General features: G+C 33.8%; 4 protein-coding genes across 7 annotated transcripts; 2 read left to right on the forward strand and 2 right to left on the reverse strand.

Annotated features, from left to right (window-relative positions):
• The first annotated feature begins 1,051 nt into the window (after nt 1–1,051).
• Nucleotides 1,052–7,761, forward strand: LOC142983596 (high affinity copper uptake protein 1-like). 4 transcript variants are annotated; one of them, XM_076130571.1, is made up of 8 exons: nt 1,144–1,219; nt 1,319–1,357; nt 2,885–3,033; nt 4,218–4,334; nt 4,741–4,853; nt 5,550–5,672; nt 6,618–6,647; nt 7,326–7,761. In XM_076130571.1, exons 3-8 carry the CDS (start codon nt 2,890–2,892, stop codon nt 7,525–7,527), a joined length of 729 nt encoding a protein of 242 aa, XP_075986686.1. In that variant the 5' UTR covers nt 1,144–1,219; nt 1,319–1,357; nt 2,885–2,889; the 3' UTR covers nt 7,528–7,761. The 4 variants fall into 4 exon arrangements, with proteins under 4 accessions (XP_075986702.1, XP_075986694.1, XP_075986678.1 ...); XM_076130587.1 differs by lacking the exon at nt 1,319–1,357 and having other exon boundaries at nt 1,052–1,195; XM_076130579.1 differs by lacking the exon at nt 1,319–1,357 and having other exon boundaries at nt 1,074–1,219.
• Nucleotides 7,762–7,780: 19 nt separating this feature from the next.
• Nucleotides 7,781–9,084, reverse strand: LOC142983620 (uncharacterized). The gene is made up of 2 exons (XM_076130600.1): nt 8,548–9,084; nt 7,781–8,235 (listed from the first exon to the last, which is right to left on the reverse strand). Exons 1-2 carry the CDS (start codon nt 8,814–8,816, stop codon nt 7,902–7,904), a joined length of 603 nt encoding a protein of 200 aa, XP_075986715.1. The 5' UTR covers nt 8,817–9,084; the 3' UTR covers nt 7,781–7,901.
• A 794-nt stretch (nt 9,085–9,878) lies between these two features.
• csul (protein arginine N-methyltransferase 5) lies at nt 9,879–13,442 on the forward strand. Its single transcript, XM_076130609.1, has 9 exons — nt 9,879–10,372; nt 10,467–10,754; nt 10,963–11,142; nt 11,445–11,601; nt 11,815–11,961; nt 12,160–12,313; nt 12,525–12,763; nt 12,846–13,103; nt 13,223–13,442. The coding sequence occupies exons 1-9, from the start codon at nt 9,972–9,974 to the stop codon at nt 13,376–13,378; spliced, it is 1,980 nt and encodes a 659-aa protein (XP_075986724.1). The 5' UTR covers nt 9,879–9,971; the 3' UTR covers nt 13,379–13,442.
• On the reverse strand, nt 13,431–14,797 carry Coq4 (Coenzyme Q4). Its single transcript, XM_076130621.1, has 3 exons — nt 14,011–14,797; nt 13,728–13,890; nt 13,431–13,651 (listed from the first exon to the last, which is right to left on the reverse strand). Exons 1-3 carry the CDS (start codon nt 14,506–14,508, stop codon nt 13,566–13,568), a joined length of 747 nt encoding a protein of 248 aa, XP_075986736.1. The 5' UTR covers nt 14,509–14,797; the 3' UTR covers nt 13,431–13,565.
• Nucleotides 14,798–15,059: the final 262 nt, after the last annotated feature.

Consider the following 15,059-nt stretch of genomic DNA (forward strand, 5'->3'; position numbering starts at 1 on the left):
ATTAGCAGGCCTTCCAATTCTCCTTGTTACTTATACAATTTAGGTATTAGTACTTTTAAACAACCTATCAGGTAATAAATAAATAAAATATGGTGTTAAATTATTACATTATAAAGGTATAAAATTTGGTATATACCTATACTTTTTAAATAAAGTTGTAACCGTTCGTAACACAGTCTACAAAAAATACGCTATATTGACATCGTCAGGTAATCTTAAACTAAAACATAAGAAACAACATGTACAATTATTCTACTGTTTCAAGGTTTTGATATTCCCCGAAGGCTAAGTTCCCACGACCCACGATCGATCAAAAATCGCATACAAATACGATCCAACATGACCAACTAACTCTCCATGCAACGAAGGTTGAACGAACAGTTTGGCTGTTGGATGGAGGAATGTGTGAGGTTAGTTTGACAATTCGCGATATTTTGTCCAAAAATTTTCCCGCGCATTTACTCATGCAACATTACATACCTACGGCTTTGTTAGTTTAATTGATATGAATGCAGGTTACAGGTTATTGGGCGTGTAGGTAGGTATTCAAATTTTGAATTTATTGTAAAGTGTCGTTCCACGTTCCACAGTAGGTACTAGTATTAGTTAAGACCCATAAACAATAAAGGGCAAGTTTTAAAATTTTGGAAAAATCTTGGATGAATAACTTTGATCTCTACCCAATCTACCCAGCAAAAGACGAGATTTTATATTGTTCAATTGTTCAATGAAAAATAAACCGAATAATTCAAAATTATCTTTTATTATTAATTTGCGCGCTTATGGGAATAAATAGAGAGAATACTTATTTAAAGACGAGGGTCCCTCAATATCTTTTATTTTCCGTGGTTTATCTTTCCTTGTCCAAACTTGAATATTTGTTCCGCACATTCGACCAAGTAGGTGTTTTGGTGTATGTTCGATTGTGTTGGCGTGCGATTTTTGATTGATCATGAGATGGGACTAACTGGATGAGTGTTGGACCATTAATCAAGATGGTCACGCCATTAAGTGATATTGGTGCAGTGCCGAAAGCAATAATGTATCACTGTGGTGTAGAATTTTATTTATACCTGCACCATAGAGTAAAAAGTTACAAGAATCGAAAAATCGGTGTGACTGCGACTTTATCTTGACATATAAATGACAATTTGGTTGTGACAGCTAGAAGGACAGACGACAGCAGTTTCGTTTCGTACGTCTTGATTTCAGTTTTTTGGTGAGCTGTAGACTAGTGAGAAAGAAATGACTTAAAATTATTATCTAATTAAAACAAAACTCCGATATTTTTTCTAACCAATACGTTTAACTGTTAAAGCTGCTTCCTAATAAGTGCCACGTTAAAGTTTTTTATCGAGTAAGTGTCCGTGATAATTATGTAAATGTTACATGTTCAATATTATGAGAACGTATTGTCTTTATTATTTGTTGAAGTAGGTTAACATATTACTTATTATTATAACTTCAGTAAATGATTGTTGACAAACAAAATTCCTTCAAATATTTTGCTCAAACAGATTGGAACACCGAATACCAACGTGCAAAAATATTCGAAACCAAACATTATATCAGACGTTAATTTATTATTTTTAACAGCATGTTGTAATTATAATAAACTGTACTAGCAAGTAGAGAATGTAGAAATATTTTTTTATCTAAAAGTTCACAAGTTCATAGTAATAATAAAAAGTGCTCCACTTATTTAAACCACTTTCACTTGTACGGTTGGATTTGTTGATCACTATCTAAAGTAACTGCATACGTTTTAACATTTGTTAAGACATTGAAAACTAAATTAATAACAAATAAATATTGTCACAATATTAAAGAGCTACATAGGTACCTATTGTAATATATTTTCATTCTTTTTGATTACAAAAATGTGCCAGCAATTTACTAACCCCCGGTTTCTGAGGTACAGTTAGCATTAGTATATCTATTGAATAGCATTTAAACTCAATTAAAAAAAAATGCTATCAAATAGATAAATTACTGTTAAAATGCTCAGAAAATGGGAGCAAGTCATATAAGTTTTAAAAATGGTGAGTGAACTACCTACTCAATGTTTACAAGATCTGTGTTCACAACAATCACATTAAGATAATGATTTGTTGCCAATATGTTATACATGTAGGTAGTAATTATTTACTATGTATTGTATTATCTGCACTATGTTAGTACTTGTGTGTAAACAACTGATAGCTCTTCATATTATATCTAATCTCTAATTGGAATTCAATAAAATCAGACTCCTATGTGTGTGTAGGGCTAGTGAAGAACTTTACAATTTGATAACAAAAATTGTTTTTGGTTCATACTCTTTGGTGTTTTATAAACTTGTATTTAACACAGTGGTGTGTAGCAGACAGTTATAAAACATTTTAGAGTTGTTTTAATAACTCATTTGGGTGTTAGGTTTTAATTATATGAATAAGACTGGTTAGAGTGCTGTAAAGTTGTCCAAGAACAATAAAAAGAGAGAAATTATATTTTTTTTCTAAGGTAGTCTGTGGATATTTAGATTCATTTATGGCACAGTTAAGTGGTACCAAAGGACATTTTATAATATATGTTTGTAATCAGTTGTAATCAAATAAGAAGGTAACATCCAAAATATCTCTGAAACTACAATTCTCCATAATAATAATGTGCAACTTGATAATAAAAAAATATACTTGTTGCAAATCATAGCTTTGGCTATAGTCCATTTTCTCACACTGTATTTATCTTCACTATGTATAATATGAACACATGTTCAGCATTGTAATAACAAAAGACCTTCTATTGTGTCAAGTTTTGTGTAAGTGTAGGGCTAAACTATAATTGTGAATTCCTTTCTCATTACAATGCTAAAATTTTGTTGGTAATTATTTATTTTCTTTAGAAACGATGGAAGACATGAATCACATGGGCATGGAGGATTCAAATCATGACAGTATGAATCATGGAAACCATATGAACATGTATCATCATGAGGTGCACTCTTATCATGCTATGCTTGAGGACAATTCTACTAACGGTATGAATGACAGTGTAAGTTTGTGTCTCAAATTTTCTTATTAATACTTTCCACTACTGATTTTTGTGCTTTTAATTATAATCAGTCGATGGCTAGTAGCAAATATGTTGAGACATGGGCTCCTTGTACTTGTACATCTAATAGTCATGACTACTGACTTAAGAAATACTTGCATGTTGGGTTTGTGCTTAGTTCATTCCTGGGAAGTAAATTCAAGTTGTATACTATGTCTCTAGTACTTCATTGTTGTACTTTAATCTCAATTCTATGCTTCTAGTTAGAACTGTAAACAACAATCTATGATGACTAAGATCCCACTGTTATGATTATACAAATCTTTTGTTATGCATTTGAGAGACTTATCTCAGTGCGCCTTTCGGATGCTTTTACTCAGAATTGAGCCCATTACGAAAGATAGTTTCTTGCCGACGGTGTCCTAAGTTTCCTTAAGATACAGAACAATTAATTCTTGTTTGTTGTTTTGAGTTCGTTAACGCTTTGTGGCGGAACTCGTAAGTGGGGTAACCATCCGTGTAGGTGTCCAATTTCGCAATTAAACATACGCGCTTTCATTAGATTTTTGTCGTTATGGTAACTCTAGTCGTAAACTGAGTTTATAATATCCAATAGTAGACCCCTCCACAAACATTCCCGTCTCTGTTCGACATTTCCCGGTATCGCTTTTCGTCAAGAAAAGTTAAATACCTACCTGCCTATCTTTGATGTTTGATAAGAATAAAACCTGGAAAAGACTGATGTTTTCAGTTTCTTACTGTGAGCAAAATGTGTCATTTCATAGTGGCAAAATAAAGTTATTGGAATATAAAATGATAGTGTATTTATCATTGCGGTCATATAACTTACATTCCTCGGTAGATACCAAAGGTTTCCACCTACTATTTCTGGCCTATGGTTGCATGTTCATATAATACGCCACCGCGACGTCGCATGCTGTTTTATTTTGATTTGTGGCCGCTAATCGTAAACATCGATGGTTATATTCGTTCACTAGATTATAAACAGCCTTTTGTACTTTTCTGATAAACATTGGAGGTATTTCAAACGGAAAGATATTACGATGCTTGTATGCTCGTATCTCTGAGTGCTTAGTTAAGGAGAAAACGCAAAAAATCGTTTTTGTTTGACAGACTTGCCACAGGGCTATAATGCCTAATTCTTCTCTTTACTTTTCTTTCAGTTTAATAGCTCTGACACACTTGACATGGTTCTCACAACCCCCAGGACAGATCATTCTGCCCACCATCATATGGGCCATAGATTAACCCATTCTTCAGACCACAACATGGCCATGACAGTAAGTACCTTATTATCTAATCTTTTCCTGTTTAACACGCAAATTATTTCCATTTCCCTTTCTTTTATAGACGTTATTTAATATTTTCCTGTGTCAATCTTAGCTTTCTAAAAATACTTTGAGACGCTTTCATAATCATTAAGTCATGCATGTTTCGTAAATATTTAGGTCGATAATTGTTTTGTAATTATTTATCAAATTAATTTTCAAAGCAGACACGAGTAATGACTGGTGGATCATATGTTCACCGGTTCGATTCTGACTTTGAATAAAGTTTGGTTCTATCAATAAATCCATCACATCATTTTGTCTGTTTGTTTTCGCTGCTATTAAATACTGAAAGAAATAAGTACCTACCTACCTATTTATTTTGGGGAATGATGCAAAAAATATTTTTTGCTTCTAGTTTCATGGGGGCATTATGGAAACTATACTATTCTCGTGGTGGCAAGTAACAGATGTGGGAGAATTTATTGGATCATTCTTTGCAATATTCATAATGGCATTACTTTACGAAGGGTAAGATTGTTTTTAATATTTTTTGTATACTTAGCTATATTTCATATAAGTTATTTCTACTCATCTCAACCATTTGAACTGCTTATAATTTGCATAATATAATATCTACTTATGTATGTATGAAAGTTATCAAAATCCCGCATAAACGGCTAAACTGATTGTGATGAAATGTGGATTATTCGCAGCCTTGTTAACATGAGATAAACTAGTCCGTAAACGAAACCACAATCGTGTGTATTTTATACAGTCTCTATAGGAATTGGTCTTAGCGCGTGACTTATCATTAGTTTAAATGTTGCACCGCTCTCTGCCCGCCGGCCAATAAGACAACTCATAAATTATTTAGACCTTCAAATATCACATTCACCCGGTCATGGGTACTGGTACTATGGCTGTAACAATGGAGACCTAGTTAATATGATTCTTATCTTATGTAATATCATTCAATCATGTTCAATTGGCGTTATTTTAATAAAACAAGACGCCTATGATTTACATGCTGTTAATTATTACATTTCAATTGACCGTCGAAAAGGTCGATTGAGAAGAATTAACAATCGAACAGGTGCTCCGGTGTTTACGAAAATTGCTATCGTACACCTGTGCATACTGACGTTATTGTACCATTCAGCATTTTATTAGCTCGTAACCTCTCTTTATAATTTCTCCGATGTTTACAAAACAATTCTGTTTCAGCCTTAAATACTACAGAAAGCATCTCTTGTGGAAAACGTATACTGGACTACAGTACTGCGCTGTTGCACCACCAGATAAAGGAGTAGCTAATTTATGCGCCCCTGATGAACCGCAAGTTATACAGTTGAGTATATTTTTTGTTAAGAAATACCTTTATGACTGCCTATCCCTCCTATCCTCCCTAGCAAACTTAGTATTTGAAGCAGAAGAAATGAACTAACGAACTTCAATTGTAGGCGATCGACATCGATAAACAATTATTTTTTTATAATCTTATAATCGCAGATAGAAAATAGGTACTATTAGATGAAAATCATCAAAATCTAATCGGTTTTATATCTGAAATCGGATCTCTAGGCTCGTTAATTGCTGTATCTGTTATCGTTATTGCAATTTCCTTTTAAGTAATTACCAAGTCAAGTTTGAAGTTGTTACATAATTTAGTTTTTGAAGGTTGTATGTATGGGTTAATTTAAAGGGGTTTTTAAGCATGTTATAACGATATAGTTTTGCTAATAGTAGGCAAGCCTAATTATATGGTGCAGATAAAGTAATCATACCATGAAAGAGTTAAAACTACAATTATGTCCATAACGAATAGTAAAACATAACATGCTTATTAACTAACTAGTGCAGAAAATTCCTAACATGAGCTTTTTAATTATACATGAAAAATTAAAAATAGGGCGGAGCTAAGAAATTGTTGATTTATTTAACTTAATTTAAAAAAATACATTTTAGTATTGTGGCTTAAATAAATTGATGTCTGTTTTAGCAGCTAGGCAAATAAGGCTTACTACTTAAAATTCATAAAATAACAAAGTATCGTTTTTATTAACCAAGGCCACAATTTATTGGGGTTCCACTCATAACAGGAATCTTTATAGCTTTTATCTGACCTGAGAAATTCGATTAAGCTGGTTTGAATAGTGGGTGGTAAGTGCATCGCAATACAGAATCTTCGTAGCCCATCAGTTAGGAACCTTAGATATCAGATTTACGTCTAAATACTTATATAAGTACTTACAACTGTTTCTACAAATATTATATTAATTTGTTTTGTTTTAGGCCAGTTCCTCATGCCCTTGAAAGAAATATGTAAGTATAATAAAAAATAAGCAATTCCATTTTAATAACTGACTAGCATACAATTTTGCCTTTGGCTTTTTTGCGCAAAGTCTACAACGAGTTTGCAAACAGTAAAGCCACGTTAGATGATATTAAATTTACCATACTTATACAAGATTTATGAAATAGATCTGTAACAATAGAATGCATTGTAATAACATACAAGTTTTCCCACGACATCTATGCTCTTACCCACGGGAAATTTGTTTCTAAAACATTTTCTACCATGTACCTACCGTGATAATTAGGAGCGTCAACGACTATCGTTGAAGATGTATTTTAAATGTTAGCTTGGAACGATTTCGCAGGTTTAAACTATCTTGTGTATTAATTCAAGTTAGTAAATATAAATCATTTCGCGTGATAGTACCAATATTAATATGCAAAATTCTAAAAAATAGAACTTCCATTCATATGCCAGCTAACCGCCATGCAAAATGTTACATTAAATTCGAATTCAAGGGTCGTCTCGTATTTTTAAGTATATGACTCTAATATACGTAAAAAATATCGAATCGTAATCCGCCATGAAGAACGAGGCATAATAATATATCGTGTTGATACTTATTACGTTCAAAACATAATTAAGTGTTGATATTGTTGCATTTTTTTAATGTGTTTTTAACATTTTCTTTGATTGCCTTTCAGTCCTACTATGATGAGCACAGCCCACGCATGGCAGACAGTGTTACACGGTGTACAAGTCCTAGTGAGCTATATGTTGATGTTGGTGTTTATGACGTACAATGTGTGGCTGTGTACAGCTGTCGTCCTTGGCTCCGCAACAGGCTACTTCCTCTTTGGATGGCGGGAATCAGTCGTTGTAGACTTCACGGAACATTGCCACTGATGCTTGCCTATAATATTATGGACCAGTCTAGTATTATTATTTCCATTATTTTTATTCATGTAAACTTGTTGATGAGCTCAAAATGTTTTACAAATATCATGGAGTAATTTTATCATGTTATAAGAGGAAAGCCTTATATAAGTACTTTGGGCAACATTTATACCAGTTACTATATACTTTTTAGGATCATATATCTATACTTAGGTTATTGAATATAAAATGCTTTGGACATTATCTTTAGTTTATTTTATCCTGTTTATATTGATGGTTACAAAAACATACAGAGATGAATGTAAATGCAATTATTATAGAAATATACATAGGTAGATGAATAACCAACAGCCTGTAAAATTAACTATCTAATTCAATAATATTTAGTTTGATGGGTCATTTGGACTCTTAGTCGCTTCAGGATGTCTGTGAAGACAGTGCTTTTTAAGATTAGAACTGCTATTGCACTTGTAGTCACAGTGTTCACATTGATATGGCCTCTCTGCAGTGTGTGTTCTTTTATGGACTTTGAGAGAATTTATAAAATTTGATCTAAATGAACATTTCTCACAAAGGTAAGGTTTCTCATTTGAATGGATTCTCTTATGTTTTATAAGATTTGAATATATTTTACAAGTATAACTGCAGTTTGGAAAGTCACAGTTGTACTGTTTATGCACCAATAGATGTTTGTTGTATGCCTCTAAGTTATTACTCCTGAAACAAATAGGTTTTATTTAATAATACAGTACATATTAAAATCAAAACAAATAACAAAACTAAAGAACTACCTTCATCACACAAATGCAATTTAGGTACTAAAAGAGAAATTGTGATAAGTTTAAAGATTTTCAAACTCAGGTTAAGTTTCAAAAATAACAACATCATAGTAAGAAACAGTTACACCAAGTAAAACACATTCTATATTTAATTTTAAATTTAACATACTCCTTACACAACAGACGCATCACATAATAAATCAACACAAACAATAACTAAAGATCTTATAAAGATATTTGATCTACTTGCCTAAATGAACAACTTGAACAGGCATGATCTTCTAACTTCTCATCATCTCGAGAATCTTCTGTTTGATCATCAATGCATATAACTTCTACTTTATTATCTTTAACATCTTTGGCCCTCATATCACTTAGCATTTGAGCTACTATTGACTTTGGTGGTTGTGAAAATACAATCATATTTCTCGTAGTAGGTCTGCCACTCTTGTTTAAAATTTTCTTTTCTTTTTCCGTTGATTTTATTGAACCAACTTGTAAAGGATTCTGTTCTTCCATTTCGATGCTTATTATTGTATCATAAAGTTATTATTACCTACCATAATGGGTGTAGCTATCGTTATCGCTTAAGTTTTGTTGACATACAAATCTTACGATTACAATGAAGGGGTTGTCTTACAGCAATGAACACAATAATTTCCTTTTGAGGTAAGTATTTCAAGAAACTATTATTTTGATAAAAATAACAATCAGTAGTTAATTACTTTATATTTGCCTTTTTGACCACACATTCAACAAAACTCAATTAATGTTGTCAAAAAATCTGACATTTTGACGTTAAGTAGTTTGTGTCAGTTTCTATTTGACAGATGGGTTCAGACTTCTGAGACTTGTAACGATTTTTATTTTTATTGCCGTTTCTAAACGGTCACACACAATGGTAAACACGATGGACATCGTCGTCGAGGCCGACCACGACGTAGGTGGCATGACGATTTAACGGCATTTGTGGGTCCATCGTGGCGGAGCATGGCACAGGACAGATAGGTTTGGAAGGAAAGAGGGGAGGCCTTTGCCCAGCAGTGGGACACATAAACGGCTAAAAAAAAAGGTCATTCTGTAGAAGAAGGTTGGAGGGTAGCTGACAGTTTGCCCAACCTTCCAGGTGAAGATGCATAATTTGTGCACACTGACTGTTGTGGATTGTATTGTATTCAGATTATTTCCGATCAAAGGAGTTTGCTAATTTCACACGATCTCAGACGTTCTAATTAGATATACCGTGGCGTGGACGTGCCGCATTGAGTTGCAGAGAGATAGAGCCTCTTTTATAATCATTCGTATGTCCGGACAAGACTGACGATCTTTTAGATGTTAGGCTGTTGAACAATAGCTTGGAGCGACGAAATGACTGTAAACCATATTATTAAGACGATTAATTTTGCGATAGGTACCTACGCTCTGCATAGAAATTAGTTGCGTACTCGTTTATCTAAGTTCACCTTTATAAATTTTGCCTATCAATGACATACCTACCTATCAATGACATACCTACCTATCTTTAAAAATATGACAGCGCAATGACAGGAGAGGGAAGTGAGCGAGATAGCAAACGACAATAGAATTGTCAAACACTTGTCAAATTTCAACCGCACTGGTGGGATTATCTTTTCATTTTGATTTTCCGCGAAAGTTGTTAAACATCTACAAACAATGTCGCAGCCAGATATTTCATGTGGCCTAGAGTATATAACTACTACAGATTTACAAGGATGTTTGACTGAGGGTTTACGATCAAATTTTTCTTTTATAATATCACCGGTAGTTCACCCACGTTTTCGTAGACCATTTACGAATGCCAGCAGAGTTGGTGGTTTTACAAGATCAGATATGGTGTTGTCTCCTCAAGATTGGACAAGTCGAATGGTCGCAAAGGTATCTCCTTACCTTAATGCCGATTGTTCGTCACCGATAGTCAGACAGCGTCATCAAGATTGTTTGAGTGAAGAATTGAGTTATTGCAAAGGTTTGGGTGTTCCCGCTATCTTGTTGCCACTACATGGTAGAGAGAGCAACAATTTAGCCAGAATAGTTCAAACTCATTACGAAAATAGGTAAGTAATTATAATGTTAAAATGCTGACGGTGCAGCAATATTTTTACCATAATGTGACGATTATTTTTAATCACTCAATGTTATTGATTTCAGTCACCATCAAAGCTTACTATGGGCTCGTGTACCTCTGGCATGTAGTAAAACTTTAAGGAGTAAGCGAATGTCTGAAAAAGAATACTACAATGATGATGATGAAGCATTTGAGGAGCCATGGCAGTGGTGGTCTAAGTTCCATGAACGTTTGGAATGGGACAAGAGAATTGGTGTAGTACTTGAAATTACTGCTGACTTGCCTTCCCAAGATATAATTAAAAGATGGTTAGGAGAACCTGTGAAGGCTATTATAGTGCCTACTTCCATTTTCCACACTAATAAAAAAGGGTGAGTTGGAACAATGTTTGTGTAACCACATAAATCATGCAAACTGTTGTTAAATAATTTATGAAATATGATTAACTTTAAGAACACTTTAATAGGTATTTTTATTTATTGAAATTAATTCTGCATTTCAAAATATTTTTTAAATGGCGCCTGATAATATATAAAATCTTAAGACAAACATTGATATCTTATATATGTTATGTCTCAGATACCCAGTGTTATCCCGAGCCCACCAACAATTAGTTGTAAGTATGGTTGAACATGAAGCTCAAGTAATTGTCAGTGGAGCCAGGAGGTCCAATGTGGAGTTCTACTTCCAATACCTGTGTAGGATCTGGAAAAGACGACCCTATTTTGGTGATGATCCTATGCTGAGCTATGCAAGAGGGTATGTAGCTTTTACTATAGTTATATTTGTTATGGTAACTACTTTATGGGTAGTTTTTTTTCTTCAGTCCATGAATGTTCTAATGATGGGCAAACGCCATGTTTCTTCCAATTTCTTTCAAACCTCTGTTTATTGTGCCTGATATGTGCAAAATAAGTGAGAAAAAGAATGCATGGAAATTGTAAAAATTAAAAATTACTGTAATTCCAGAAATTACCTAATAAGCTTTTTATATTAAAAATGATTATGCAATGCTTTTAATCTTTTGCATTGTACTGATATTCTTTTATCTTTATTTTCAGTTGGGAAGATTATTTGCAACACCCTTTGCAACCTCTTGCAGACAATCTGGATACACACACATATAATGTGTTTGAAAAAGATCCAGTTAAATATGACCAATACCAAAAAGCCATTGCGCAAGCTTTAATTGATTTACAAAAAGGACCAACAGATAAGGTACTCTCTATTTTTGCTTTTTTATGTCATAAGGCTAATGTCATTTTTTTTTTCAATGTACTAATCTCAGGATCTACTGATCCAATTTCAAACATCAATCAGCAAGATAAAAATAACACTATTAGTCTATTACCAAATACCATAGTCAACTTCAAATTAAAAACGTATATAATATCTAGCTTAATAAATCGTATTGTCACACTTAACTTTCAGATTATTGATACAAATGAAGAAAAAGAAATAGGTCAGGGTGAGCATAAAACAAAGAAGACTTTTACTGTGATGGTTCTAGGGGCTGGTAGAGGACCATTAGTTAGAGCTACATTTAATGCAGCAGATATAACCAACAGCAAAGTGAAGGTAACAGTCTTACAATATATTGCTTTACTAATTTCTTTGCATTGTTTGTTGTTATGACTCACGCAATTTATTAAGTTTATTGTACTTAGAAGTTAATTGTAGCATTTGATTTGGTTGATTTAATGAAATAATCTATAAATAGGATTGAATTACTCATATTAGTATAACATTAATTCAAGACTTCATGTTTGTATTCAGGTAATTGCGGTAGAAAAGAATCCCTGTGCCGTAGTGGTGTTAGCAGCGCAAGTGAGAGAGGTGTGGCGTGACCGAGATGTCGTTGTGATACCCGGTGACATGCGACAACTCAATTTGTCGCCAAAAGCCGATATTATTATATCGGAATTGTTAGGTAAAACCTATTTTTATATTTAATACAAAATAACCTTTAGACCTGAAATGCGCGGTCCCATTCAAAAGTGCTCTGTAACAGTGCCCTGCCGATACAACTCGCCGGCATGACGGCGGCCTATGTCCACAAGCGCGCAGTTGGCCAACTAGCCAACTAGGTCGATGGGCTTCGGTATGTATTGCGTTTTAAAATAAACTATTTTATGTTTTAGGTTCATGGGGTGACAATGAGCTCTCTCCTGAATGTTTGGATGGAGCTGCAGGTCTGTTGAAACCAGGAGGTATATCAATACCATGTGAATACAGATCCTATGTAGCTCCGATCTCGTCGCCGCGGCTCTGGGCCGCAGCGAAAACCTCATCTTCCACTGCTCCACATAAAAAGGAAGGGAACCTTGAAACCTTATGGGTTGTTTACATGCAGAATAAATTTGACATAGCTGAAACCAAAGTAAATTAACTAATTTTTTTCATAACTATTGTATTTTAACTTTTTAGAATGATTTTCTAATGAATTTGTTCTCCTCATACAGGTTGTGTTCACTTTCAATCATCCAGCTAAGGGTGCCAGGGATCATGAAGGTCAAGAAATGTCAGATTATAGAGGGTTGCCGTTGACAGATAACAGGAGACAAGAAGTAGTCTCATGGAAAGTAGAAAAAGACAGTGTAATGCATGGTTTTGGTGGTTATTTTGACTGTTCCTTATATGGAAAAGAAATGATCAGTATAGTTCCTTCTACACACAGTCCAGGAATGATATCATGGTTTCCAGTCTTTATTCCAATTAAGGTAGTGTATATTGTTTTACATAATCAGTAATATATAAGTTATGGTTTGTGTGTGTCGGGAAACGTTCGTAAAAAAGAACATAATAAACAGTGAACACTAAAAATATTTTTCCATTACAGACTCCTCTAAGGGTACACAAAGGTGAAACAATAACTGCAAGATTCTGGAGATGTGTAGACTCTCGCAGAGTTTGGTATGAATGGGTAGTAGAAGTAGGAAACCGCACAACAAAACTGCACAATGCTAATGGACAAAGTTCAGAAATGTTTTTATAAATGTTATATATTATGTTTAAATAAGTATAAGTGGATTATTAAATGGCTGATAATTGTCATATAATATATTTTATTTTAAATTTCTAATTAACATCACAATTTCACAGTCCCCATAAAACAAAAAAACCAGCAGGTACTGTAACCTTATCACTAACCTACAGACGTAAATCTACTAAAATCAACAAATTTATTGTTTTTTAACTAATCTTACAATATTCATTTCTTTGTGGAAGTCCTCTATATCTTGATCCCATCGCTTCTCAAAGAACACACCTGTGAATATGAAGAAAACAAAATAAGATTTTTCACTTCAGAATATTTTATCTAGAACAGTAGAATGTGTACCTACCCTGCATAAATTTTGCAGTGTTTCCTGTTCTTATGGCCCAAGGTAAATAATACTTTAAATACAAATGGCGATGTTTAGGCTTCAGCCTACCTGCTCCCCATATTCCACCACTGATACACATAGGCAGCTGTGTCTGGATTCCTTCCACCCATTTTACTGTCACCTAAAATAAAAACCAATATTTTAAACATAAGGTAACTGAAACCAATTAACATAATTTATTATATACAGAAAAACACTCCTGAGATCACATGTCTTGTGATATATTTTAAAGATTTCATACCTCTCCTAGCATAGTAGTTTTCATGTACAATGTGGCATGCACCAAATCATGAACTTCTCTATATCTTTGCATGACATAAGCTAATTCTGGATCATCAATAAATTGTACTGGCAAACGTGAATCAGCTGTAATATTATTGTCTTTCATGAAGTCTGCATACACGCGTCCTAAGGTGTTCTCCGGCATTTGGGCGAGTGTATCGAAGGAAACGGTCTTTGAATTTATTCGTGGTTTTTCCTTTAATATTTCAGTACCCTCATCTGTTTCAAGCATCTTTTGTCGCATATACTTAAGCGAGTTTTCACCAGTAACCTCTCCCAAACATGCAATCATATCTCCTCGGTGTGGATTTAAAAGAGCAATAGCCGCAGAACCGCATGATAACAGTGTTCTTTGAAACGGGTTGGTTGGGATAAAATTTTTCTTCAATTCATCTAGGAAATTCGGACTCTTAGGTGCCGCTACGGAGTAATTTCTAAGTAGAATAATAGGCCGCATGATTACCACCAATTTATTATTCCTTGCAGCACAAAATTATTAGATAATAGGTACCTATTTACGAACTATTTACTTTACTAAGATAAAGTTTGAATTCGAGATGCGTAATAATTAATACTGCGAAAGCTTAATTCTTTTCCTTTGTATTAAAGTCATTCACCTTTACGCACTGCACAAGACAAGTTATAGAATAACCTATTTTTAGAAAAAAAAATCTTTGTTGACAAATAACAGAACCAGACAGACTATTGATGGATATTCCATTCCAAGAAAAGTCAGATTCTTTCAGTTCAGAAATCAGAGTTATGTTATGACTTCACTTCCTTCACTTATGATTACTTTATCATGTAGACTAAATTCCATACAAGGTGGGTTGATAACTACAGGTACCTAACTTAGTACCTACCTACCGTAAAAATTTTATGTGATGGGAAAAGGAAATCGACATTGGTAAAACCAAACCAATGAAAAGTTTGGCAAATGGGCTACTAAAAAAGCAAGGACTATAAACCGGCACCTATTGGTAACCCAGAAATCTTACACATTTAGTT

The sequence above is a fragment of the Anticarsia gemmatalis genome, chromosome 2, assembly GCF_050436995.1.
Source record: "Anticarsia gemmatalis isolate Benzon Research Colony breed Stoneville strain chromosome 2, ilAntGemm2 primary, whole genome shotgun sequence".
Lineage (NCBI taxonomy): Eukaryota > Metazoa > Arthropoda > Insecta > Lepidoptera > Erebidae > Anticarsia > Anticarsia gemmatalis.

What these genes read in the sequence shown, in the direction of transcription:
- LOC142983596 (XM_076130587.1), top strand. Translation starts at nt 2,890, where the DNA reads ATGGAAGACATGAATCACATGGGCATGGAGGATTCAAATCATGACAGT. An exon ending in CTAACGGTATGAATGACAGT is followed by an intron (nt 3,034 to 4,217) that starts GTAAGTTTGTGT and finishes CTTTTCTTTCAG; the next exon opens with TTTAATAGCTCTGACACACT. An exon ending in CATGCCCTTGAAAGAAATAT is followed by an intron (nt 6,648 to 7,325) that starts GTAAGTATAATA and finishes ATTGCCTTTCAG; the next exon opens with TCCTACTATGATGAGCACAG.
- LOC142983620 (XM_076130600.1), bottom strand. Translation starts at nt 8,816, where the DNA reads ATGGAAGAACAGAATCCTTTACAAGTTGGTTCAATAAAATCAACGGAA. An exon ending in TGTTCAAGTTGTTCATTTAG is followed by an intron (nt 8,236 to 8,547) that starts GCAAGTAGATCA and finishes TATTTGTTTCAG; the next exon opens with GAGTAATAACTTAGAGGCAT.
- csul (XM_076130609.1), top strand. Translation starts at nt 9,972, where the DNA reads ATGTCGCAGCCAGATATTTCATGTGGCCTAGAGTATATAACTACTACA. An exon ending in TATTATATCGGAATTGTTAG is followed by an intron (nt 12,314 to 12,524) that starts GTAAAACCTATT and finishes TTTATGTTTTAG; the next exon opens with GTTCATGGGGTGACAATGAG. An exon ending in TTGACATAGCTGAAACCAAA is followed by an intron (nt 12,764 to 12,845) that starts GTAAATTAACTA and finishes CTCCTCATACAG; the next exon opens with GTTGTGTTCACTTTCAATCA.
- Coq4 (XM_076130621.1), bottom strand. Translation starts at nt 14,508, where the DNA reads ATGCGGCCTATTATTCTACTTAGAAATTACTCCGTAGCGGCACCTAAG. An exon ending in AAACTACTATGCTAGGAGAG is followed by an intron (nt 13,891 to 14,010) that starts GTATGAAATCTT and finishes TTTTTATTTTAG; the next exon opens with GTGACAGTAAAATGGGTGGA. An exon ending in CACTGCAAAATTTATGCAGG is followed by an intron (nt 13,652 to 13,727) that starts GTAGGTACACAT and finishes TCATATTCACAG; the next exon opens with GTGTGTTCTTTGAGAAGCGA.